Raw genomic sequence first — 27,763 nt, forward strand, 5'->3', positions numbered from 1 at the left:
TTGCAGCTAAGAAAGTAGGAAAAAAATACATATTTATTCCTAGGAAAATATTTACAGACAGATTCCTATATAATTGTAGGAAGTTTTTTTTTTTTTTTGAGACAGAGTCTCGCTCTGTTGCCCAGGCTGGAGTGCAGTGGCATGATCTCAGTTCACTGTAACCTCTGCCTCCTGGGTTCAAGCGATTCTCCTGCCTCAGCCTCCCAAGTAGCTGGGACTACAGGCGTGCACCACCACACCCAGCTAATTTTTGTATTTTTAGAAGAGATAGGGTTTCACCATGTTGGCCAGCATAGTCTCAATCTCCTGACCTTGTGATCCACCTGCCTCAGCCTCCCACAGTGCTGGGATTACAGGCCTGAGCCACCGTGCCTGGCTGTAGGAAGATATTTACAGGTGGTTCCAAAAAGGCACAGCCACAGAATTTCTCATCAGCCTTTTCTATACCTAACCTACAATGATGGTTCATCTAATGACAGACATTTACTGAACTAGTTCTCTTCATTTATTCAACATGCACCTAGTAAGCAACCACAGAAGCCAGAACATACCTGTATTCCAAGATACCTGAAAGGCTGATGGGGGAGGATCACTTGAGCCCAGGAGATTGAGTCCAGCCTGGGTAACATAGTGACACCTTGGCTCTTAAAACAAAATAAAACTAGGCTGGGCATGGTGGCTCACACCTGTAATCCCAACACTTTGGGAGGCCGAAGCTGGTGAATCACTTGAGGTCGGGAGTTCAAGACCAGCCTAACCAACATGGAGAAACCCCATCACTACTAAAAAATACAAAAAGTTAGCTGGGCATGGTGGTGCATGCCTGTAATCCCAGCTACTTGGGAGGCTGAGGCAGGAAAATTGCTTGAACCCAGGAGGCAGAGGTCGCTGTGAGCCAAGATAGCGCCATTGCACTCCAGCCTCGGCAACAAAGATGGAGTGAAACTCCATCTCAAAAATATAAATAAATAAATAAATAAAACTAAGAGTACCCATCACCATACCACATTAAATGCTATATGCACAGTATCAATAGTAATAATAGCAAAAATTTGTTGTCATACCCTTTTATTCATTAGCTCTTGTATGCCTCAAAGAACCCTATGAGTTGCATGAATACTAGACTCATTTTTCAGATGAGGAAACAGAGGTACAGAGTTTAAGTAACGCGTCAGCAAACAACCCAGCAAGTGATAGGCAAAACATGTGGGTAACATACTGACAGATTTTATACTCTACTTGAGGGAAACAACTAGATACCTAAAGCTGATCCCAGACAGCTCTTCTCTTATGCCCACATCCATTCAATCTGCAACAGTTGCCAACTTTAACTTTTAACACTGACAATAGAAAGAAAAAGACTTACATCCGTTTCTCATTTCAGCACTAGTTTCAGTCTTCATTATTTCTCCCTTGGGCTACTACAGCAGCTTTCTAACTGGTCCTGCTCTACCGGTTCTACCTGCAACACACACTGTAACAAGCTCCATGGGAGCCGGGACTGGCATAAATCTCACAGTCCACTATGACCCCAGCAACTGGACTCGTGCCTGGCACCAGGAGGTGCTTGATAAATGTTTGTTAAACGAACGAACAGCATGAATGCTCTCCCTGGCTTTAGTCTTGTTTTCCTTCGATTCGTACTCCATACTGTGACCAGAATAATATTAAGAGAAAAATCTGGGCTTGAGCATTCCCTGCATGAAGGTCTCTAGCGGCTTTCTTTTATAGGTGACACTTGGCCCTACATGACCTGACCCTGGCTAAATTTTCAGCCTCAAGCCCACTCACATTCCACATGCATCCTTGCCCAGCAAGACCACACAACTCTTATTTCCCATCAGGCCCTGCTTTCTCAGACACTTCTCTCTTCATCTAAAAACTACCACTTTTTAAGCCTCCACTCACAGGCACATCCTCTTGGAAATATTCCTTACTAGTACTGCCCACCCGGACCACCTCTCAAGTTCCATGATATCCTGTTCACATTCTAGTGTATAAATCATCATTATCACACTTGTAACTTGCTTTTTGTTGTTGTTTTGGTCTTCTCCTCCACTAAATTGTTTCTTGAGACTGTATCTGCTTATTTCTTTATCCCTAGAGCCTAGGACAGTGCCTGGCACAGAAAAGGCATTTGATACATGTTTTATGAATGAATGCACAAATGGCTGAGAGAATCATTTGATCTCTGGCCCTAGAATCCTTTATTTAGACCCTGAGAGCTGACTTCTACCTACCTGCCTGACCAAAAGCAAACTCCTTGTCTCTCTCTGCACCCTCACCTCTAACCTGCTCCAGTTCTGTAGGCCAATCTCAGTTAATATCATTACCATGTCCCCTGTTTACTCAGCTTACTACATGTGGTTTACAACCTCCTCAGAATGTCTCTTGATGCTCTCTTTCCAGCCCACTGACATGGCCTTGGTCGAGCCTTCACCATCACTACCACCACCTCCAGCATCTTGCTTCCACCTACTATTGAAGTGCTTCTTGTGTGTTAGGATTGTGCTACTAGCTTAACCATCATCACAATCCCATTTACAAATGAGGAAACTCGGGATGAGAGATGAAGTAGTTTGTCCAAATTCATATGGCTAGTGTGCAACCTGGCTGCAAACCTAGGCATTCTGGCTCCAGAGCCTTCACTCTTATCAATTGCCATGCTATTACCAACTGTCTTGCTTTTAAAAAACAAACAAAGCCCTTTGAGAGGCTGAGGCAGGCAGATGGTTTGAGCTCATGGGACCAGCCTGGGCAACATGGTGAAACCCTGTCTCTACAAAAAAAATACAAAAATGGCCAGCTGCAGTGGCTCACGCCTGTAATCCCAGCACTTTGGGAGGTCAAGGCGGGTGGATCACGAGGTCAGGAGTTCAAGACTAGCCTGGCCAAGATGGTGAAACCTCGTCTCTACTAAAAAAAATTTTTTTTTTTTTTTTTGAGACGGAGTTTTGCTCTTGTTGCCCAGGCTGGAATGCAATGACGCGATCTCAGCTCACCGCAACCTCCGCCTCCTGGGTTCAAGCAATTCTCCTGCCTCAGCCTCCCAAGTAGCTGGGACTACAGGCACGCACCACCATGCCCAGCTAATTTTTGGATTTTTAGTAGAGATGGGGTTTCACCTTGTTGACCAGGATGGTCTCGATCTCTTGACCTCGTGATCCACCCGCCTCGGCCTCCCAAAGTGATGGGATTATAGGCGTGAGCCACCGCGCCCGGCCTTCTACTAAAAATTTTTAAAAAATTAGCTGGGTGTGGTGACACGTGCCTGTAATCCCAGCTACTCAGGAGGCTGAGGCAGAAGAATCGCCTGAACCCAGGAGGTGGAGGTTGTAGTGAGCCAAGATCACGCCACTGCACTCCAGCCCTGGCGACAGAGTGAGACTCCATCTCAAAAAAAAAAGAAAAAGAAAAGAAAATATGAAAATTAGCTGAGTGTGGTGGTGCACACCTATAGTCCCAGCTACTCAAGAGGCTGAGGTGGGAGGATTTCTTGAGCCTGGGAGGCAGAGATTATAGAGACTCCAGATCGCACCACTGTACTCCAGCCTGGGTGACAGGACCAGACCCTATCTCAACAAATAATTAGCTGGCCAAATATTTTCCAATTAAGAAACCTCCATTAGCGCCCTATTACTGAAAAAATCATTAGTTCAAACTTCTGGCTCTGAAAACCTTTCTGAAACAAGGCAGAATATGAATGAATGAAAAAATAATTGAATGCACAGTTTTCAAAACTTCATAGGCTACACGGAAGGCCACTGCAATCTGGATCCAACACACCAGTCTCCAGCCTTTCCCTGTCTCATACTCAGAAGTCCATTCATCCTAAAACCCCATTTCCTTGATCCATCAGAATTTCTTATGCCTCCCTGCTTCAGTGCAAGCTCTCCCTTTTGGATGTCCTTTTTCCACATTTTAATTGCTGAACCTTTCCTCCTTCAAGAGGCAGCTTGGATATATTACCTCGAATAGTCTTCCCCAACTCACCCAGAATAAACTGCTACAGTCTCTGTACCCCAGACTGAGTTATACCACATTCTACAAGCCATGACAACTTACCTGTTTATATTTATGTTAGTTCTTCAAGGGTAGAGGCTATGTCTTCCTTGGTTCAGTGTCCCTAACAGCAAACACTGTACCTGACATATGGTAGATGCTTCTTGAATGAAAGGATGGATGAATGAGGCAACTGATATAGAAAGACCTTGAGAACAGTTACGAGGCAGCATGCCTTCTACCAAAGTTACTGTTTAATTAGTCTTCCTAATTTTCTCCAGGATCTGACCCTGGAAACTCACATATCTACTTTAATAGAAAAATCAGACATCAAAAAATCCTCTGCAGTAGTAAACATCACCTCCTTTTCTGAAAATGGATAGTTTTCTTCCCTACTTAGGCTTGAAAAGTCTGATTTTTTGAGATGTTCTAACAAAATAATTAACTTTCCTAAAAAGTGCTCAATAGAGTCAGCATTTACTGAGGTTAATATGAGTGCCACAGGAACTATGGCAGGCATTTGCATATCATTTCACTTGATAATCACAACTCAGTGAAATAAGTGTGTATGTATGCATTTGTCAGGCTGCAAAGCTTCTCAAAGGCAGGAGCTTAGACTTATCACAAAATTTATAAAACCCATAGTGCTTAGAACAGATAGTCAACTGTTGTTTCACAGTAATATTAATGTACTTAAACATCAAATTGACATCAAATTGCTAGGTACCAGGTATTAACCAAAAGCTGTGTAGATAGGCTATTGAGAGGCAGTTATGGTATACCATGGGGAGTACTGGATTTAGAATCAGAGGACATGGGTTTTGAGGTTGAATTCTGCTACGTCCAATTAAAACACAAAAATTTCTCAGAGCTCTTTTTTCGTCTGTTGAATGAAGGGGATGGACCCAAGGATCTTAATGGCACCTTCCAATTCTAACATTCTATAATTCTATGAGCCTTTTTGGCTACTTAACAGAAAAACATCTATCTCCAATTGACTTAACATGAAATAGAGGAGAATAGAAAAATACCAGCACAAAGAAAGCAAATCTCAGCAATTCTGTTGCTTCATTTTATATTTGTACCTTTGAAAATTTACCTGTTCTTCTAATTGGACGTTCTTTTCTAAAACCAAACGCATGTGCTCCCGTAAGGCTGACTGCTCATGTTCCTGCAGGTTCCTCCGTTTATCCTTCAATGTGAAGAGAAAAATAAGTCAGGTTGATGAGAGCTCCAAAAAATGAGAGAGGTGGTAGGATATTTTAACAACTTTGCTTACTTTAATAGTTTAAACATGCAGCAGTCTCTAGGTGGGTTGCAGGAAAAATGACTCCAGTGGGTTCCTTTTCCAGCTTTAGGATTCTTTTTTTTTTTTGATTGCTTGCTCTGTTGCCCAGGCTGGAGTGCAGTGGTGTGATCTCGGCTCACTGCCTCTGCCTCCTGGGTTCAAGTGATTCTTGTGCCTCAGCCTTCCAAGTAGCTGAGAATACAGACACCCACCACCATGCCCAGCTAATTTTTATATGTTTAGTAGAGACGGGGTTTCACCATGTTGGCCAGGCTGGTCTCGAATTCCTGGCCTCAAGTGATTCATCTGCCTTGGCCTCCCAAAGTGCTGGGATTACAGGTGTGAACCACCATGCCCTGCCCCAGCTTTAGGATTCTACCAAAACCATGAGACAGAATTAGGCCAATACCAAAATTCCCAGTGCTGATTTTCTTCCTTGCTTTGGGAGTATATGACTGTGGGTTAAATGGATTTATCTCTCAACTATTCCCACATAAAACCTATCTCCTTGGTGGGTTATCTTCAAATCAGTTTTAAGTCAACGCCAGTTCTTCCTCCTGTCAAGCACAGTTCCACGCTGCCTCCAATCGCTTCCTGGCTGCCATGGGCAGAAGGAATGCCAGCTGATTTTAATATCAGCCTATGCAAATTGGTTGCTCTCAAAAACCAAAAAATATATTTGTAAGAAGAAATGGTTGCTTTTTCCCTAATCATTAAAAGATTTATTTGGAGACTGCCTATATTACTAGTAAAATTAAATGTTTGTTAGGTGTTCAAGGTGATCCATCCTAACTAAATATTTATCATCAATTTCCATTCAGGTTAGGGTTGGCCTCTTTGGTGACAGGCTGTTCTAAATAAGGTTCCAGAGAATAACTCCCCCAGCCACCCCAAGCTCTGGTACTGAGGCAAGTTCTAGAATACAAACCAACTGAAGATTTGGACCTGACTGTAAAGATCCTTTTCAGAGCTAGAAAGCAATTCTGCATTTTTTTTTTTTTTTTGAGACAGGGTTTTACTCTGCTGCCTAGGCTGGAGTGCAATGGCGTGATCTTGGTTCACTGCAGTCTCTGCCTCCCTGGCTCAAGAGATTCTCCCACTTCAGCCTCCCAAGTAGCTGGGACTACAGGCACACACTACCATGCCTAGCTAATTTTTGTATGTTTTGGAAGAGATGGGGTTTCACCATGTTGTTCAGGCTGGACAATCCTGTATTTCATTCACAAGAAAGGTAAAACCTATTTTTTGGCAGCCAAGACAACCTCTGGTTTGATATGTGACAAATTTATAGACTTCACTGATTTTTTTAAAGTCTTCTCAGAATATACATTTTAAAATGGTTTTTAAAATAAAAGAAATATGTGCTTATGTCAAACAACATAAGATGAAGAATGATAAATAAAATGCCTCTCTATCTCCACACCCAATTTCCTAGTCTTACCAGAGTCAGTAAGGCTATATACATTTTTAACACAAATGAGAACATACTATATTTAATTTATATATATATATCTATCTCATTTTTATCAGCTACATAGTATTCTAAAATATGAATATATAACTATATAGTTCATGTTTTAATGATGGACTTATAGGTTGTTTTTAGTTTGGGTTTTTTTTTTCCTATACAAACAATAATAAACTAAACATCTTTGTGTATGTTTGTGTATGTATAATCACTGTATACTTAAAAAAGGATATCTGTGGCATAAATCCTAGCAGTAGAACTGCAGGGTCAATGTGTGGATTCCTTTTTTATTTTCATAGATATAACCAAACTGCCCTAAAAAACGTGAGGTATCATAAAATGTTTTAATCTTTATCAATTTGATGATATTAGGTAAAATATTTCTTGTCGTAATCTATATTTATTTAGGAATGAAACTGAGTATCTTTTCTTACATCTATCAGCCAAATAAATTTTTTTCTGGAACTGCCTATATACTATATATCTTTGCCTATTTTTCCATTAAGTTGAGTAAGTTATTAACATGTAAGAATTCTTTGTATATTAAGGAAAATAGCCCCCTTTTCTTTTTGTCTGATCATATGTTGCAAACTTTTCCCTCCAATTCATGGTTTGCTATTTGACTTTATTTATGGTATTTTAAAAAATCATATATAAGTTTTAAATATTTATTATTAAGTTTATCAAAATTATGGCTCCTGGTTTTGTGACAGTCATTTAAGAAAGAGCTGCATTTTTGGTTATAGTTTCTGGGTTTTTGTTTTGTTTTGTTTTTGTTTTGAGACACTCTCACTCTGTCGTCCAGACTGGAGTGCAGTGGCACGACCTTGGCTCACTGCAACCTCAGCCTCCCGGGTTCAAGTGATTCTCATACCTCAGCCTCCCCAGTAGCTGGGAGTACAAGTGCCCATGCCAGCCACCACGTCCAGTTAATTTTTGTATTTTTAGTAGAGGCGGGGTTTCACCATGTTGGCCAGGCTGGTCTTGAACTCCTAACCTCAAATGATCCACCTATCTCAGCCTCCCAAAGTACTGGAATTACAGGTGTGAACCACTGCACCAGACTCTTTATTTTAAGAATAAAAAAATTCACTCATTTTTCCTTCTAGCATTTTCATGATTTCAGGAAACTGAATAAAAATAAACTTTTTATTTTGGAGTAATTTTAGATTAACAGAAAACACAGAATGATAATACAGAGCCTGATATATTTTAATGCCTAAAACTTTGATCCATCTGGAATCTATTCAAAAGACTGAAGTAGAAATCAAATTTTATTTTAATTTTGTATAATTCATGAATAATTATTTTAAAGTATTTAAAAGGTAATAACATACATATTGAAACATAATTTTAGTCCATTTTGTTTCAGTATACTTGGTGATATACAAGGGTATATCACCATAAAACCAGGATTTGTAATCATGAGAGGAGTAACCTCAGAAGGTTTCCAAACCAGGTGGAGGCAATGGAATTGGAATTAGAAATAATTATTGTGATGGTTAATTTTATGTGTCAACCTGGCTAGGCTATGGTGCCCAATTGTTTGGTCAAAACAAGTCTATATGTTGCTGTGAAGGTATTTATAGATGTGATGAAAACAATTGGTAGACCTGAAGTAAGCAAATTACCCTCCATAGTGTGGTGGGCCTCGTCCAATCATTTGAAGGCCTTCAGAGCAAATACTAAGGTTTCCTGAAGAAAAAGTGCTTCTCCTCAAGACTGCGGCATAGAAACTCCAGTCAGAGTTTCCAGACTGCTGAGCTGCCCTGCAGATTTTGGACTTGCTATCCCCCTACAACTGTAAGAGCCAACTTCTTAAAATAAATCTCTCTCTATATGTATATATCCCATTGGTTCTGTTTCACTGGAGAACCCTAAAATAATTAGCTTTAAATTTCTCAGAACTGTATGTCTTTCTCCATCCTCAATGGAACAGAGAGTAAACTGAACTTGCCAAGTGAATTATACAGTAGAATGCAGAGACAGAAACAAAAAGGCATTCCATACCATTACAGCACAGCCATAGTGCTTAAAAGGACAGTCTTGCTCAGCTTCAGGACATACAGCCAGGTGTTCATCCACCTACGAAATGGATAGCCACAAGCATAAATTCATCACTGATTCTCCAACTGCAGCAATCGGGGAACCAAAGGTGACTTGGGAAGAAGGCAAGGACCAGGAGAAGGAGAGATGCCTGGCAAGAAAGAGCTATGATGAAAACTGGAAAGAGTTCACAGGGCAAAGAGAAGGAAAGACAGAGACATCATTATCATGAGTATAATTTAAGGCCTGGGCCCTTATCTATGGGATTTTATCAAACGCAGACCACAATGATTACCAAAACTTTATCTTCCATAAAATCTACAGAGAGGATTATTTGCAGTTACCTCCGTTTTTAGAATAATCTTCGAACAATTGTTGGGACAAACTACCGGGTATTCAGGACACAAGTTTTCCTCATGATTCTGAAACAGAGAAAGTGCAATAAAACAAAGCCAAGGGTTGTCTTCCATGGCCTCACAGTGATGACACCTGTGTCTCTTGGCGCTATATGTCATGTGGCTTACTCTCTACAGAAAGTTATGGCCTAGTTCCAAAAAAGGATTAAAGATGTCTGCTTTCTAGGCATAAATTAACTTAATTGAAATATTAAAACTTCCAGTTATTCCAAAAAACAGTCATAGAGCACAGGACTCAAAGAAGGTAGATTGGGGAACTGCCAGCATAACTCCTTCAGGACATGTAAAAGGTACCCATGGTTTCTTTTTAGGCCTACATCCCGCCTCCCCAGCTACACTGCAGAGTTCAGAGAGGAGACATTATCATCACCTCCTTGTGACTCAGCACCTAGCATTCCTTACACATACACAGCACATGTTCAAATAATATTTTTGCCAACAATAAATGGAGTGCTACCAGCAAGAAGGCTTGAAGCTTTTCACAGAACTTCTCTCCAAAAAGCAAATTCTTTAGACCTACCTCTGAACAAAAATAAATGCAGGAATGTTGTTCTGGCATTTCACCGATTCACTGTGACCACTCAGGCATAATTTAGCTCCATACAGATGACTGTTCTGTGTGTTGTTGTTGTTGTTTAACTTGAGAAGGAATTTCACTCATCACCCAGGCTGGAGTGCAATGGCGTGATCTCGGCTCACTACAACCTCCACCTCATGGGTTCAAGCAATTCTCCTGCCTCAGCCTCCCAAGTAGCTGAATTACAGGCACACATCACCATGCCCAGCTAATTTTTGTATGTTTAGTAGAGACAGGCTTTCACCGAATTGGCCAGGCTGGTCTCAAGCTCCTGACCCCAGGTGATCCACTCATCTCGGCCTCCCAAAGTGCTAGGATTATAGGCATGAGCCACCGCGCCCAGCCATGTGTGTTGTTTACCTGTAGATTGATGACTACCACATCCTTTTTGCAGTAAACACATTTTTCCTCTCGAAACTGACAGTATGTACTCAAATGCTCTTTCATGTCTTTTCGTAGGACTGGTTCCTGGCAGTTCTCATTAGAACACTGCACAGCTTGAAATAAGCACTGCTGAAGGTGATCCTGTAACAGATAACAACAGGCCAGTGGGACCTGCTGACCAGGGCAGTGGGAGGGAGGTCAGCTGGAAGGCCTAGAGAGGGATAGAGAACAGGGTGGGCAGCTGCGCAGAAAGGCTTGCACAGGGCAAGGCACAGTGTAGGCTCTCAGGGGATGCAGCCCACTGCCTCTGCTGAGGAGAGGGCATGGGGAGGGCTGCCTTGGTTGGAAGGAATTCTGAGGACAGGGGAAGATGGGTGAAGAGGGAAGTACACCAAGATCTAATAATGTGCTCATATTCTCAGGTTAGTTCCTGGATATTCCTTAATTTACAAGTTCTTCAAGGACATTTTTATTTCTTTTGTGCACTCTTCATCCGAACCCCCAGCATCAAGTATGGGTCTATGCACAGCAGATGGTAAAAGACAGGAAACAAGGAAAAGAAAAAAAGAGAAGGGCATATCCTAACTCAAGAAAGAAAGGCAAAGGATGAAGAAGATGAAAAGAAGGGAGAGGAAGCTATTCCAGAAATGATAAAGAGAAGGAGATGGAGGAAATACAGGTGTGCAGGCCCTAGAGAAGCTGGGAGTGGTCAGACTGGTAAATGAGGAAATATTTTTAACCATTAATGATAATTTATTGGCCATATGTGCTGGATCATCCTCATAATCCCAGAACTTTAGGAGGCTGAGACAGGAGGATCACTTGAGGCCAGGACTCAAGTCCAGCCTGGGCAACACAGTGAAACCCCAAGACCTTGTCTCCACAAATTTATTTTTTTCATTAGCCAAGTGTGGTGGTGTACACCTGTGATTATATATAAATTATAAATATATATTTATATAAATGTATTGTAATATTTATATTTATATAAATATATAAATAATTTCAAACAATATATTTGAAATTAATAAATAATATAATTCAAATATATAATATATATTCTATATATAAATATAGAATATTTATATAAATATTAAATATTGATTATATATTGAATATTATAATATTGAATAGACTATATTAAATCTATTTGGTAGACTATATATTAAACATTATAATATATAATAAATATATTATATATTATAATTATATATTTATTACAATATTTAGTATATAAATATATCACTATTGATATTACATATCATTCATATGTATCATTAGTATAATATATCAATAATGTTATATACTAAATATTAATATTTAATATTATATATTTTATTATATATTAAATACCATATTGATATTTAAATATTAAATAGTATATATTGTGATATATATATATTGTGATATATACTATTTAATAGTATATAGTATTATATTAAATAGATATATACTATTAATTAGTATAATTTAATTAGTATATATCTATTTAATATAATACTATTTAATAGTATTATATACTATTTAATAGTATATATACTAATTGTGATGCTGTATGGCCTGCAAAGCCTAAAATAGTTAATATCTGGTTCTTTTTTATTTTATTTAAAGTTTTATATATATACTATTTAGTAGTATATACTATTTAGTATATATATATATACTATTTAATACTATTTTGTCACATATTGTCTATAGCTGCTTTCCCTCTAAAATGGGAGAGCTGAGTAATTGTGAGGCTGTAAGGCCTGCAAAGCCTAAAATAGTTACTATCAGGCTCTTTTTATTTTATATAAAGTTATGTATATACTATTTAATATTTGAGAATGATGACATGGGCAGTGTTCATTCCAAGGTTCTTCATATTCTAGATTATTTTATTTGTATTCCTATACTGTTTTAGTTTTTAATTTTATTTTATTTTTGAGTCAGGGTCTCTCTCTATTGCCCAGGCTGGAGTGAAGTGGCGGGATCTCCATTACTTGCAACCTCCACCTTCTGGGTAAAAATACTTCCTTATGCCTCAGCCTCCTGAGTAGCTGTGATTATAAATACGTACCATGCCCGGCTAATTTTTGTATTTTTAGTAGAGACAGGGTTTCACTATGTTGGCCAGGCTGGACATTCTATGTTTTTTTTGTTTTTTTTAAGACAGTCTTGCTCTGTCACTCAGGCTAGAATGCAGTGGCATGATCTCAGTTCACTGCAACCTCTACCTCCCAGGTTTCAATCAATTCTCCTGCTTCGGCCTCTCGAGTAGCTGGGATTACAGGCGCCGGCCACCATGCCCAGCTAATTTTTGTATTTTTAGTAGAGACGGAATTTTGCCATGTTGGCTAGGCTGGTCTCGAACTCCTGACCTCAGGTGATCTGCCCGCCTCGGCCTCCCAAAGTGCTGGTATTACAGGCATGAGCCACCATGCCTGGCCAACATTCTAGATTTTTAAAAGCAAGCATATCTCAATGAAAACCTTTGAATCACTGCAGTTACTGTGATGCTAGAAAGTTACCAAAATGTTAGAGAACTTGTCCCTCTGAGGGTCCTTTAAAACAAAATTAGCAAGTGAGGACTCACAGGCCAAATCTGGCCTGCTACTTGTTTTTATAATTAAAGTTGTATTGGAAAGGAGCCACACCTGTTTCTTTACATATCGTCTATAGCTGCTTTCCCTCTAAAATGGGAGAGCTGAGTAATTGTGAGACTGTATGGCCTGCAAAGCCTAAAATAGTTCTTATCTGGCTCTTTTTTATCTTATTTTTTTTATTGTTTGACTCTTAACAGAGTTTACTGATCTTTTCTCAGAAGAAAAGGCAAACAGTTTTTTGACAGTGAGAGAAATATAGGTATTCTCATTCACCTCCGGTGGTATGAATCATATCACAGTTGGAATCCATCTCTTCTCCAAAATTTGTTGATACTACTCCTCACCTCTCACCCAAACAGTCAGCATTCATTGAAACTCTGCTACCTATAAGATTCTACACCTTACCACACAAGGGGGTGGATAGGAAACAAGGAATGAGCGGAAATATAAAAGAAACAGGTGGAAAGAAACCAGCCCCTGCTCTCCACAAGCCTGTGATCTGGTCACTAAAGCTGTTCAATGGTCCATTTCAGCCTCATTTGCTTTTTAGGCTTAGTGACAACAAAGTTGGGAAAAAAGGCCTCGCTCGCTCTAGGACTTGACTATTCAAAACAAGTGGCAAAGGACACATGAAAATGTAACAAAAGTTCCATGAACCTCCAAAGAATTCCCTGGGTTAACAAGGAAATCATTTACACATTTATAAGCTCAGTGCCTGAGGGATTTGGAGTGATAGAGAAAAGACTGAATGATCTGAAATACGTGTTCCAAAATGTGTGGGTGTGCGGGGGAAATTTCAGCAGCCTCTCAGCAATTCCCTAGAAGTTAGAGATGCCTGAGTCATGTTCACTCATAGTGTGGTCAAACTTGACATGGGCCTGCCAGGCAATGACAAGTTTCTAGCTTCCTATTTAACCACCTTCCCTAGCTGGAGGGAAGAGCAGCTGGCCTTACTTGATTTGAACGGCACTCAATTCCCCTTCACTTACATTTCCCCTGCACCTTGTTGGTTTGTCTTTCCTGTCAATGCTTTACCTTTTAACCCACAGCCTGTCTCTGCCTTCATCTGAGTGGTCTGCCATAGATCATAAACCCCATTAGACCAGGCCTCACAGTTGCTGGGAAATTCCTAAGACACCACCAAGTGAGAGAGCAAACGCTTTCGGAGAAGGACCTCACAACCGTCTTTCTGTAGTCATCCCCGGGGTCCCAGCCAGTTCCCCCAAAATGACATATTCTGTGTTTGTTTGGTCGAGCATGCCCCACACCCTCTCATTTGGCTTGGCTCAGTGATCCCTACCACACAATTAAGGTCTAGTGGATACAAGATGTCTTTCCTGCGCTCCATACAGGATGAACCTCTTCACTCACACCTCAGCCCTAGGGGTGCCACAGCACTGTAGCCACCGGTATTGCTAGACTGGGAATCTCTGAGGGCAATCCACTGAATCCCTGTTACATGCTTAGCTCAGTAACTGCCACATAAAGGGGTTCGATACACATCCCTGGAAAAATGGCAAAGGCAGATATTGTTCATGAGTAATACCAACCTGGTACCGGCCCAGAATAAGCTTCGCATTACATCCAGGAGCATTGCTGCAATATACATATAAGTTGAGGACTTCTCTTTTGCAGCAATTGTCTTTAAAAACCTAAAAGGTAAACAGAATAGTTCTCACACACTTCAAAGTTTTACAGCAATGTGAATTAAACTATTTTAATTTGGTCTTCAAGTGTATCTCAGAAGGCAGGTGGAAACTTCCAGACAACTGCTGGAATGGAAATATTACACTTACACCACACTGAAAGAAAAGGCTGTCTCAGATATACGCTTTTGACAAACCATCAAACATACAAGCCAGGTAACAATGCCCAGTGCAACAGGCTGCAGCTAGGCAAATCTCATGGTGAACTTGACCCCACATTCTCAAAGGTCAGGAGGTGAAGCTTAGCCAAGAGTGATGCTTTCAGCTTCCTGTCCCAGGGTTAATGTTTCACTCATCAGATAGCATCACCCAGGCTGTGCTGGCTTGCTATTTTAGCACAAACCAGGAGTTCACAAACTGTAAGGGGTCAGATAGTCCACATCACAATTGTTTCTGTTGCCATGTTTCAATTCTTCGTTATACAATACCTAAATGAATGGGAACAGCTATGTTCCAATGAAACACTATTTATGAACACTGAAATTTGAATCTCATATCACAAACCTTCTCTGGATTATTTTAAAAGACTTTATTTTGAAGTAGTTTAAGACTCACAAGAAGCTGCAAAAATACAAGGTTTCTATGCATCCACCATTACATAAAAAGAGTTTCTTAGCTTACAGGACATACAAAAATGGGTGGCAGGGTGGATTTGTCCCAAGACTGTAGTATGTCAACCCCTGGAATAGTAGCTCAGACAGACACTAAGTACAGCACAGCCCTGTTGTAGATATTTGCAAAACACATTATAAGAAGTATAGAGAAGGTGCATATACAGCAGACCAGAGGCTGAAGCGAAGCTTCTGCTTAAACATGCTGCAACAGAACCCTAAAGGAAGAAAACTGAACTTAAAGAGGAGTTTTAAGGGAGAAAATCTTCCTGACATGGGACAGACAATGGTTTCTTGGATACAACACCAAAAGAACAAGCAACCAAAAAAAGAAAAAAAAAACAGATGAATTAGACTTCATCAAAATGAAAAGTTTTTGTGCTTTAAACATAGTACAAGAAAGGGAAAAGACAACCCACAGAATGGAAGAAAAATATTTGCAGATATTTATATCCAGAATATGTAAAGAACTTTTATTTTTTTTTTTTTGAGACAGAGTCTTGCTCTGTCACCTCGGCTGGAGTGCAGTGGCATGATCTCAGCTCACTGAAACCTCCAACTCCCGGGTTCAAGTGATTCTCATGCCTCAACCTCCCAGGTAGCTGGGATTACAGTCGTGCACTACCACACACAGCTAATTATTGTATTTTTTAGTAGAGACAGGGTTTTGCCATGTTGGTCAAGCTGGTTTCGAACTCCTGGACTTATATGATCTGCCTGCCTCAGTCTCCCAAACTGCTGGGATTACAGGCTATAAACAACTTTTATAATGCAACAACAGGCAAATAATTCAAGTTTTTAAAATAAGCAAAGGAAATAAATAGGCATTTTTAACAAAGAAGATATACAAATAGCCAATAAGCACCTGAAAAAATTCCCAAACTCATCAGCCAACAGGAAAATGCAAATCAAAACCATAATGAAATACATTAGCTGGAGCTAATATAGGAAGGAGATAAGGAAGAACCAGGAGAGGAGACTTGGGGTGGAGGAAGGGTGTGGTCAACAAAGATCCCAACAAGCCTCTGAAACAGGGCTATGAGTCGGGTCTGATGTGACCCCACAGCAGAGGAATGTGGACTCCAAGGAAGGTCTCCCTTGACCACTCTCCTGCTCCAATCTCTATGTCCAATTCATTGACTTCTTTCCTATCACCCTGAGAGCTGCTAGACCAAAGCAGTGACTTTCTTACCTCCTGAGATTTGATGACCTCCTTATCTACAGGGCAAATTGGCACTGTGTTTAATTCTCTGGAGAGAAAAATAAAAATGGAGCCAGAGTTAGGTGTTTACCTCAACAGCATTTCCAAAAGCAGCCCCAGGGCTCCAGCCATGCTCTAGCCCTGGGCAGGCTGGTCCCTGTCTATACATGCTGTTCTCTCTACCCAGAAGGTGCCTACTGCACCCCTCCTTCACACCTTCCTAGTTTTTCAGTTTGCCTGAAAAACTTCATGCCTCCTCCAGAATGCAGTCAGTGGACAAAACTAAATGCCCCTTGTCCTTTGTTTATCACACTGTACTACATCTGTCTCCTTCTCAGGACTGGGGCATTCTACAGGGAAGACAGGGGGTCCTGTTCCACACTGTAGCTCTTCAGCACGAGAGCACAGAACACACAGGTGCTGCATGCACGAACACATGAGAACGAGAATCCACTGTAATAACCCACTTTCAAGGTTTGGCAGGGTAAAATGACTGCCTTGTTTCCTATATAACCCCCCCAAAGTGTGTCTGCTTCCACATCTCTCCTGGTCTCCTCCCTCAACACAGCATGACCCAGGTCTTACAGCTGCCCAGGAGTGGACAGCATCCATGGCAGCAAGGTCTCCTCTAGGTGCTACAGCACGTCTGCCTCAAGGAAAGGGAAGATTGGAATGACTACAACACAGACACTGTGAGATTCAAGCTCTTCCACACAGCCAGCTCCCATAATGGAGTGTGTGTCTAGGTCTGCTCTCCCATCTGAAACAGATGCAGTCTGAATTTTAAGAAAAGGATATCTGTAAATTAATTTTAAGAAAGAATATCTGTAAATTAATAACCCAAAAATGATTATTCTTCAGAACCTCACAGAGGATCTGGGAGAGTCCCTCCTTATAGTCATGGTTCTGTGGCCAAGTAAAGCAACCCCAAAAACCATGAGAACAGCTGAGTGGCCACAGTTGGCACCTGGATGCTGGGCCTGCCATGGCCGGAGTTGTAGGCCCTGCCCACTCACCTCAGGGACAGGATGCAGTGCTGGCAGAAGCGGTGCCCACATCCCGTCTGGTGGGGGTTGTGAAGCACCGAGTGGCAGAAGGCACATTTGTAGCGTTCTTCCAACGGCTCCACAAACCGGTACTCTATATTGGGCTCAAAGTCCAAGGAAATGGAGTTGCCGGAATTCTGGCGGATGAAACCACAGGGCTCACCTCTATGCTCTTCTGAATAAGCCATTCTGCAGAGGTCAGGGGAGGAGAAGGAAAATTAAGTGTGCAAACACCAAAACAACTACAGCCATCAGATGCTTTGGTTATTTGTCCTATAAATAGTATATATCATTCACATGGTCATTCTGTTGTGACTTTGTAACAACAGTGAAAACCTCCCACCACTGGAGGGGCTCTGGCAAAGGTACAATGTCTTTGGAGTGCTCCGGTTAGAGGCTGGGACCAGATGACTTCTAGCAAGATTCTATGAGACTTCAGTTCTTTGTCCATCAGCCTTTTACAGGGTGCTAAATTACCCTGTCAGTTTGGCCACATGTTTGGACAAAATATAAATTTTTAGAGGCAAATATATTTCTCACCGTCTTGGAAGCACAGAGCAAGCGTTTACCAGACACTGAACATGCTGATGTCTTCAACCTGGAATTTCCAGCCTCCAAAACTATGAGAAATAAATTTCTGTTTTTTATAAATTACTCAGTCTGAGGTATTTTGTTATATCAGCACAAACAGACTAACACTTCTTTTTCTTTTTTTCAGGGACAAGTTCTCACTCTGTAGCCCAGGCTGGAGTACAGTGCTGTGATCACGGCTCACTATAATCTCCAACTCTTGGGTTCAACGGATCCCTCCCCAGTAGCTAGAACTACAGGCACTATAGGCACACACCACCACACCTGGCCAATTTAAAAAAAAAATTCTTTTTTAGAGACAGTGACATGCTTTGTCTATACGCCCACCCAAATCTCCTCTTGAATTCCCACATGTTGTGGAAGGGACCCAGTGGAAGGCAACTCAATTGTGGTCTTTCCAGTGCTATTTTTGTGACAGTGAATAAGTCTCATGAGATCTGATGACTTTATAGGGCAGTTTCCCTGCACAAGCTCTCTCTCTCTCTTTGCCTGCTGCCATCCATGTAAGATGTGACTTGCTTCTCCCTGCCTTCTGCCATGATTTGGGAACTTCTACAGCCACATGGAACTGTAAGTCCATTAAACCTTTTCCTTTTGTCAATTGCCCAGTCTTGGGTATGCCTTTTTTTTAAATTATTACGAAGTCTTGCTCTGTTGCCACACTAGAGAACAGTGGCATAATCTCAGCTCACTGCAACCTCTGCCTCTCAGGTTCAAGCGATTCTCCTGCCTCAGCCTCCCAAATAGCTGGGACTACAGGTACATGCCACCACGCCCAGCTAATTTTTTTTTATTTTTAGTAGAGACAGGTTTCACCATGTTGGCTAGGATGGTCTCAATCTCTTGACCTCATGATCCGACAACCTTGGCCTCCCAAAGTACTGGGATTACAGACGTGAGCCACCACACCTGTCTGGGTGTATCTTTATCAGCAGCAGGAAAACAGACTAATACAGACAGGGTCCCTTTATGTTACCCAGGCTGGTCTTGAACTCCTAGACACAAGTGATCCTTGTGGCTCAGCCTCCCAAAGTGCTGGGTAAGCCACCGCACGTGGCCTAAGAAAACACTCTTAAAACTTGTGGAGCCAAAGACCCAACACAGCAGCACAACATCAAAGAAGAAGAACAAAGCTGGAGGACTGACATTACACAACTTCAAAACTTATTATAAAGCTACAATAATTAAGACAGTGTAGTACTGTCAAAAGACCAGACAAACAGATCCAGGGAACAGAATGGAGAACCCAGAAATAGGCCAATATAAATACAGTCAACTGACCTTTGACAAAGGAGCAAAGGCAAAACAACGATGCAAAGATAAGTGTTTTCAAAAAATGGTGCTGGGAAAACTGGACATTCACATCAGAAAACAAAGCTAGACACAGACCTGACAGCCTTCACAAAAATTAACTTGGAATGCATCACAGACATAAACATAAAATGCAAAGCTATAAAACTACTAGAAGATAACACAGGATACAATCTAGATGATCTTGAGTTTGGTAATGACTTCTTGCACACAAATATATTACTCACAGTATCTATCTATCACTGTCATTGCAGTAGATTGAATGTTTGTATTCCCTCCAAAACTCATATGTGGAAATTCTAACCCCCCATGTGATGGTATTAGGAGGTAGGGCCTTTGGCAGGTAATGAAGTCATGAGAGTAGAGCCCTCATGAATGGGATTAGTGCCCTTAAAAGAAGAGGCCAGAGAATGCTGGGAATGACAGTGCACACCTGTAGTCCCAGCTACTCAGGAGGCTGAGGTGGGAAGATGACTTGAACCCAGGAATTCAAGTCTAGCCCAGGCAACATGGTGAGACCTCCTCTTTAAAGAGGCCAGAGGCTCCCTGGCCCTCTTGCTGCCATGTAATGATACAGCAATTAAGTCTGCAGCCTGGAAGAGGGACCTCTTCAGAACCCAATCATGCTGACATCCTGATCAGTTCAGGGTCCCCTCCATTACACTATGCTCTGAGAAACAACACAGATTTCTGACAGTTCTGGAAGCTGAATCTGTTATTTGTAAGCCACCCAGTCTATGTGCTCTCTTACAGCAGCCCAAGCTAAGACAAGTACCAAGCCATGTCATTTCTCAGCTGAACTAAATACAAGTTCATTAGTTGTTTTCTTCTCCAAACCACTCTCCATACTATAGCCAGGCTGAGACTTTCAAAATGCAAGTAAAACGTAAGGTTATCTCTCTTCATCTTTCAGTGTTTTCCTAAGGGCTCTGAGGGAAAGCCCACAATGCTAAGCAGGCTCAAGACTGTCTCCTCCCCAATCCAGCCACATCCTGGACCTCTCTTCCCTGGCTTTCTGTACTGCAGCCACACAGGCTTTCTTTTAGTTCTTCTAACACACTACACTCTCTTCTGCCACAGGGCCTTTCCACAAGCTACTTGGGAGGTTGAGGCAGGGGGATCACTTGAGCCTGGGAGATGGAGGCTGCAGTGAGTCCTGATTATGACATTGCACTCCAGCCTGGGTGACAGAGCAAGACCCTGTCTCAAAAAAAAAAAAAAAAAAAAAATCCTGGGGTTTGAGACCAAAGCTCTACCTTTTTTCTCTAATGTTTCCTGCAAAACTTCAAGGGCAATAGGTAAGCAATATAAGATATAAATGCTCCCTTCTGAAACATGGTTGACTCTTGGGATTTAACAGAAGTTTTAATTCTGAAGATGAAGAGGCAAAACATTTTATTTCCATGCACAGCCCTAATAACCAAGACCCACCTTTCTCTCAGAGAACTGGAAGAAACCACTTTCAAATTGCCCTACTCTGCCTGGTGTTCCCTCATCCCAGAGGAGATTGGCACTTCACATCCTATACCCTGAAGTCATATTCTATGCTCTCCTGAGATTCTCTCCTGAGGCCAGGCCCAAGTCTGTCCCACAGTGTCTAAATTTGAACTCTCAGAGATGTATCCTAAAGCAACAGGCTCATTCAGTTCCCAGAACGAGGCAGCGGATGTACAAAACTCAGTTCTGGTTCCCCTTCACTACACTCTACACTCTTCCTAACACAAGAATCTACGGCTCTCATCTGTGTGTACGTCCATCTTTTGCTACAACAGTAGTTCTCCAACTTTTTGGTCTCAGGACCCCCTATGATTTGAATATCATGTGTTCCCCTCCCAAATTCATATGTTGATACCTAAGGTCCAGCGTGACAGTATTAAGAGGTGGAACCTTTAGGAGGAGATTAAGTCATGAGGGCTCTGTATCCATGGATGGGACTAGTGACCTTAAAAATGGCTCAAAGGAACTAGCTAGGTTCTTTTGACCTTCCATCTTTCCCCATGTGAGGACAGTGTTCATCTCCTCTGGAGGATGCAGCAATAAGCTGCCATCTTGGACACAGAAAGTAAGCCCTCACTAGACGCTGAATCTGCTGGCATCTTGATCATGAACTTCCTAGCCTCCTGAACTGTAAGAAATACATTTCTGTTCTTTATAAATTACCCAATCTGAGATGTTTTGTGATGGCAGCACAAACAGACTAAGATGACACTCTTTTTTTTTCAGACAGGGTCTCACTCTGTAGCCCAGGCTGGAGTACAGTGGTATAATCATGGCTCACTGTAACCTCCAACTCCTGGGCTCAAGTGATCCTTCCACCTAGACCTGCTGAGTAGTTAGGACTACAGGTGCACACCACCACACCTGGCTAATTTTTTTTTCAGAGACAGAGTCTCACTATGTTGCCTAGGCTGGTCTTGAATTGCTCGCCACAAACAATCCTTTCAGCTTAGCCTCCCAAAGCAATGGGATTACTACAGGTATGAGCCACAGCACGTGGTCTAAGATAACACTCTTAAAACTTGAGGAGCCAAGGACTCAACACAGCAACACAATATTGAAGAACAAAGCTGGAGCATGGACACTACCCAACTTCAAAACTTATTATAAAGCTACCATAATCAAGACAGTGCAGTACTGTCAAAAGAATAGACAAATAGATCCATGGAACAGAGTAAAGAGCCCAGAAATAGACCCACATAAATATAGTCAACTGACCCTTGGCAAAAGGGCAAAGGCAAAACAATGATGCAAAGATCGTCTTTTTTCTTTTTTTTTTCTCTTTATTCCCAGGGTCAACTCAAAAGATAGTCTTTTCAACAAATGGTGTTTGGACAACTGGACATCCACACCAGAAAATGAAGTTAGACACAGACCTGACACCCTTCACAAAAATTAACTCAGAATGGATCACAGTCATAAACGTAAAATGCAAAGCTATGAATCTCTTACTAGATAACATACAATAAAATCTAAATGAGCTTGAGTTTGACAATTACCTTTTAGGTATAACACCAAAGGCACAATCCTTGAAAGAAAGAATTGATAAACAGCCTTCCACTCAATTTTGCTGTGAACCTAAAAGTGCTCTAAAATAAAACCTTGTCTTTTTTAAATTGAGGACCCCTAAGAGTTTTTGTTTATGTGAGTTTTATTTATTTACATTTACCATACTTGAGAGTCAAATTGAGGAATTAAAGAAAGTATTTACTTCAAGATAATAAGCCAATTATATGTTAACGCAAATAACATTTTTATGAAAAATAACTGTTTTCCAAAACATAAAAAATGAGAAGGGTGCCACCATTTTACACTTTTACACATCTCTTCCATGTCTTGCTTCATAGAAGATAGCTGGATTCTCATGTCTGCTCCTACATCCAGTCTGCTGTATTACCATTCATCATTAAGCTTCAGGAAAACACCTCTGTGCATTTGTAAAAGGAGAGTAAAAATGGCAAACGATGTCAGTACCATTATGAAAATAGTTTCTACCATGCAGATCCCCTGAAAGTGTGTTAGGGAGCCCCAGGCAGTGCTGTGCTAGTAAACATTGAATAATCTGCTCGATTGGTGGGGGGCGGTGGCTCACGCTTGTAATTCCTGCACTTTGGGAGGCCAAGGCGGGTGGATCACGAGGTCAGGAGATCGAGACCATCCTGGCCAACATAGTAAAACCCCATCTTTGCTAAAAATACAAAAGTTAGCTGGGTGTGGTGGCGTGCACCTGTAATCCCAGCTCCATTGAACAAGCGAGGTGGAGGTTGCAGTGAGCTGACATTGTGCCACTGCACTCCAGCCTGGCAATAGAGTGATATTCAGTCTCAAAAATAAATAAATAAATACATAAATAAATAGATCTGCTTGACTGGGGGATGGCTTCAGTTTGTAGCATTTGCAAATTTCTGTAGTTAAATACTTCCACTATGGCTAATTTCAAGGTAACAATGCGAGATGTCACTGAACTGGAGTTGGGAGAGAGATGCACACAACTGGCTCTTACCTGAACTCATCTGAACTAAGTAAGAGCCCATTAAGTGCTTTCCTAGTAAGAGCTACTCCAGCACCCCAGGGGCCCTTGAAGCACATTTTGGAAACCACTGCCTTACTAGGCTGCTGTGTGGGCCCATGTCCTGACAGCTTTGTCCTAGCAGGCCCAGCACATGAGACTCTCAGTTTCCTTGCTCCTGCTGAATAGCCAGCAGAGGGCTGAATGCCCCATCCTTCCTCCCCCTCCATGTGTGTATTTTCCAGACCTATTCAACAGGCCTAAGTCATTCACTGATCTTGTTTACTCTCTAAGATAGTTATTGTCCTGTACTTGTTTTTATGAAATTGAGTTTTTAATCTCACTACACATTGTAAAAAAAATAAGCATTTATGTTCGGTTATGAGATGTGGACTTGAGGTCTTTCTGGGTGAAGTTCTGGTATATAAATAGAGCTGTGATGACTCCCAGGGCAGGGTCTGTCTTCTTCTGAAGCTTTCTCAAGCCTGGACCCACTGCGTTCACTGACATGAGAGAGCCCAAGAGCAGAACCAGAAAGGCTGATGCTTCTTTACTAACGAACATATGTATCTAATTAACTAGGTACTTTCAGCTGGCACTCTGTCTTTCCCAGACAGCTATTTAGTCGAAATGAGTAAGCACTCCATTTTATTAAAATCTTTCCTCTTTGTGTATAATAGCTTACATAACAGAAACAGCAAAGAAGTTCAGTTCTTGCAAATCAGGGGGAAAAAAAATCAAAACTGCTAAATATAGACCTTATATATCATCTTTCTGCAGTCAGTGGCATTCTTATTCCTGCCATCAATGGGATGTACAGTGTGGTATCCTACTGAAGAGTTGCTAACTCAAGCTGAAAGAGACAAGAGAAAATTATATCCCATATATTCCCTAAGAACTCTTGCTGAGTTTCTTTGAAATGCCATCTTCTTGTTTAATAAATTGATGCATCTTTTCCATGAGAATTTTTTAGGAATTTCAAAGGAAAGCTGTGGATGCCACCATTTAAATTCCTTACTTACATATCTCTATCGATTCATTTATGAGGAAAATGTAATAAACATTCTCACATTCTGCAGCAGTGTGAGCTTAGCCTTCAGTTACAACAAAAAGGACATATATTTTGCAGAGTTTAAGAAAGGTTTAACAAAGAAAGGTAGATCCTGGTCTGTCTGTCCATACCACCTCCATACCCGCCCCCTACAACATCCAGTTTGGATTAATGAAGATTTGAAAAATTGGGGAATGTTTTTTATATATTATATTATAATGCATAAGAAATAAGTCCACAAACTTTGTCTCCAGGATTTTCAAATTCTGACTCTTGGGGAATTACTGATTACTACAGATGAAATCCTAGAGTGAAAAGGGCACAGGACCAGAGACTTCTATCTGCTCTACCACTCACCATTTATGAAAGCTTGGGCAGGACACCCCCACAGCCCACTCATCTGCACATCCCTGCAATGATCCTGGGTTAGGTCCTGAGAATGCAGAGGCTGTGATGTTGCATCTGCCCTTGGGGCCCTCCAAGGACAGAAGAAATAAGGCACAAAAATGATGAATTACAATATCCCAGTAGCAAGTACCACAAACAGATCTAGACAAAGAGCTGGTACAGCCGACGTTGGGGCTAGCTAACAATTTCTGGGTGTCTGTGCTGACTTCACAGAGAAGAATCTCAGCTGGTCTTGAAGAAAAAGGAGGCCTTTTCTAGATGAGGGAGATTAAAGAATTTCCCAGTATCACAAACATTCTAGAATGGTTAGTAATTAACTGCACAGCTCAAGTGGAATTAAGGGAACATGCCAGTCATTTGCCTGTTTGCTCAGATCCACTCATTCTTGCTCTGCTTAGGCCTGCGCCATGATGTTGGGTGAAATTTGATGCCACAAATTGTTTTCCAGGCTCCCAGGCTTCTGCCTAGGTTCAGCCAGTGAGAGGCACTGGGGTTGGAAGGGTGGGAAGAGGGGGAAGCCAGTGGATCTCTCCCCCATCCCTGGGTGGTGGGCAGCATCTCAACAGTGACTGGTGCTCCTCCGCAGATCTAACGATGCCAGATGACCCCTCTCTCTGTGGATGGGCTGCTAGAAGGCAAACTGTCCATTTCTCAGCTCTGCTCAGTCTTGCTGGCAGTGTTGGCCCACTGCCTAATACCCACTTCAGTAGCATGGGAAGGATAAAATATGTTATTCCCCAAACCCATCCAAGGCCCACCAGTGGTTCCTGGGCTTAAAGAGGAGAGATTGCGGTTGGTGATAAAGAAAAGTTAAAATGTCCAAGCCCAAGATGCCCTGGGTGGGTTCCAGATGCTCTGCTGCTAGGATAGGTAGTTTCCCTCTCAACATCATAGCTGGCCTTGAATCCTGTGATTCTGCTCTTCCAGGTACAACAGGAAGCAAAAAAAAAAAAAAAAAAAAAAAAAAAAAGGTGGGTGAGCTGGGCACAGTGGCTCATGCCTGTAATCTCAACACTTGGGGTGGCCAAAGCAGGAACTGCTTGAGCTCAGGAGTATGAGACCAGCCTGGGCAACATGGCAAAACCCCATCTCTACAGAAAATACAAATATTAGCAGGGTGTGGTGGTGTACTCCTGTAGTCCCAGATACTTGGGGGGGCTGAGGCAGGAAGATTGCTTGAGCCTGGGAGGGTCAAGGCTGCAGTGAGCCATGTTCATGCCACTGCACTCCAGCCTGGGTGGTGGAGAAAGACCCTAACTTGAGAAAGAAGAGGAGAAGAGAAGAGAAAGAGGGAAGGGGAGGGGAGGGGAGGGAAGGGGAAAGAGGGGAAGGCAGAGGGGAGGGAGGGGAGGAGAGGGGAGGGGAGGGAAAGGGAAAGGGAAAGGGAAAGGGAAAGGGGAAAAAGGAAAGGGAATGGGAAAGGGAAAGGGAAAGGGAAAGAGGGAGGAAGGGAGGGAGGAAGAAAGGAAGGGAGGATGGGGAGGAGGGAGGGGGGAAAGAGGGAGGAGGGGAAAGGAGGAGGAGGGAGGAGGGGAGGGTGAGGAAGGAGGAGGGGAGGGGGAGGAGGGAGGAGGGGACAGACAGGAGGGAGGAGGGGAGGAGGAGGAGGAAGGAGGGGAGGGGGACGAAGGAGGAGGGGAGGGGGAGGAGGGGGAAGGGAAGAAGGAGGAAGAGAGCTGGAAGGGGAGGAGGGAGGAGGGGGAAGGGAATTGGGAGGGGGAGGAGGGAGGAGGGGAAAGCACTTTATCTCTTATGCTATCCTCCTGGCACAAGGGAGAACTGAAAAGATCTCAAAGTTTTTCCAAAACTTCTGTCTGTGACAGCCCAGAGAAGTCTTCCCTCAAAAATTGAAGAAGAAATCCCTTTAACCAGGCAAGTCAGAAAAAGAAGGTCTTGGAGAAAGGGAGAACCAATAAGGCTGTTTTCCTATATCTCTGGGAGTTCATGTAGAGACCAGGTGACACCACAAACAGCCAGACAACATGTGACCATAGTCTACCAATGTACCGTCCTGGCCCCAGGATAACTTTGATGTCTTAAAGGCAGAGAGATAAGGGTGTCTTTTCTTTGCTTTTCCTTATGGTTTCTCAGAAGAAAGTTGTCTTGGAAACAGGACAAAAAATGATGTGAGTATAATTTTAATTCCTTTAAAGAGAACTGTGACTTCTCTCCAAGTTCCCCATTCTCCTGGCAGTGCAGCAAGCACTATCGGTGAGTAGACGGGCGCACAAAGGCTGAAGGGCATCCCTCTTCCCCCAACCCCCTGGGCTGCACACCCACACTGGCCTGACCGAGGCTGCCGCTGCCTCAAGTCAGTCACACTTATAGGGATGCCTTTAGTGGAACTCTCTTCCTTGGAACCATGTGGAGTCCACCTGACTCCAGGTGGTACTTTTAAGGTATCTAGGAGACCTTTAGATTTGCTCTCAGAACACAGACCATAGACCAAGCGGAAAAAATAACAAAGAAAGCTCTACTGATCTTCCCACACAGCAGCTTTCTCCACTAGGAAGCCTTGCTCAAGGCCAGTGTGCTCGGCACCCATCCTTGGCTCCAGCTCTGTAACAGTCTCCACTGCTACCTAGGGACAATTCCTTGAGCTCCTCAAGGGCAGTGCTATCCTCATTAGTCTCCAGAACAGAGTACCCAATAACCCAGATAACTCAATAATTAATGTGGAAACTCAGAGTTAGTGTGAGGATATGGTGAGAAAGGGCAGTGAAGGCAATCTAGGAGAGTTCCGATGGAGGCAGAGGGCAAGGGAAGGGTATGAAAAGATGTGAATGGAGCCTAAGTGCTGGAATCGGATATGGGTTAGGATTACAAGTAGTGAGGTTATGTCCAAGTACAGAGACAGCTAATTTATAGGCATTAGCTCATTTTAACACCTTAGCCTGGTGTGGTGGCTCAAGCCTGTAATCCCAGCCATTCAGGAGGCTGTGGCGGGAGAATTGCTTGAGCCCAGGAGGTCAAGGCTGCAGTGAGCTATGATGGTGCCACTGTACTCCAGCATAGAAAACAGCGTGATATATGATATGATATATATATTATCATTATTCCCCATTT

At 42.1% G+C, this 27,763-nt stretch overlaps 1 protein-coding gene across 27 annotated transcripts in view; it reads right to left on the reverse strand.

The window, feature by feature from the left end:
* TRAF5 (TNF receptor associated factor 5) overlaps positions 1-27,763 on the reverse strand; it is a 46,825-nt gene that overhangs the window by 4,139 nt on the left and 14,923 nt on the right. For 9 of the 27 annotated variants that reach the window (XM_035280456.3, XM_035280459.3, XM_008985272.6 and 6 more), the window contains 7 exons: positions 17,301-17,519; positions 16,276-16,333; positions 14,317-14,418; positions 10,158-10,322; positions 9,149-9,226; positions 8,769-8,843; positions 5,102-5,194 (listed from right to left, as the gene is read on the reverse strand). In XM_035280456.3, the coding sequence (XP_035136347.1) occupies positions 5,102-5,194; positions 8,769-8,843; positions 9,149-9,226; positions 10,158-10,322; positions 14,317-14,418; positions 16,276-16,333; positions 17,301-17,519 (790 nt within the window). Of the gene's footprint in view, positions 1-5,101; positions 5,195-8,768; positions 8,844-9,148; positions 9,227-10,157; positions 10,323-14,316; positions 14,419-16,275; positions 16,334-17,300; positions 17,520-23,996; positions 24,092-24,646; positions 24,754-27,763 lie in introns of those variants that run through there. The other 18 variants (XM_035280454.3, XM_078356619.1, XM_078356622.1 and 15 more) reach the window with 6 other exon arrangements.

The sequence above is a fragment of the Callithrix jacchus genome, chromosome 19 (assembly GCF_049354715.1).
Source record: "Callithrix jacchus isolate 240 chromosome 19, calJac240_pri, whole genome shotgun sequence".
Lineage (NCBI taxonomy): Eukaryota > Metazoa > Chordata > Mammalia > Primates > Cebidae > Callithrix > Callithrix jacchus.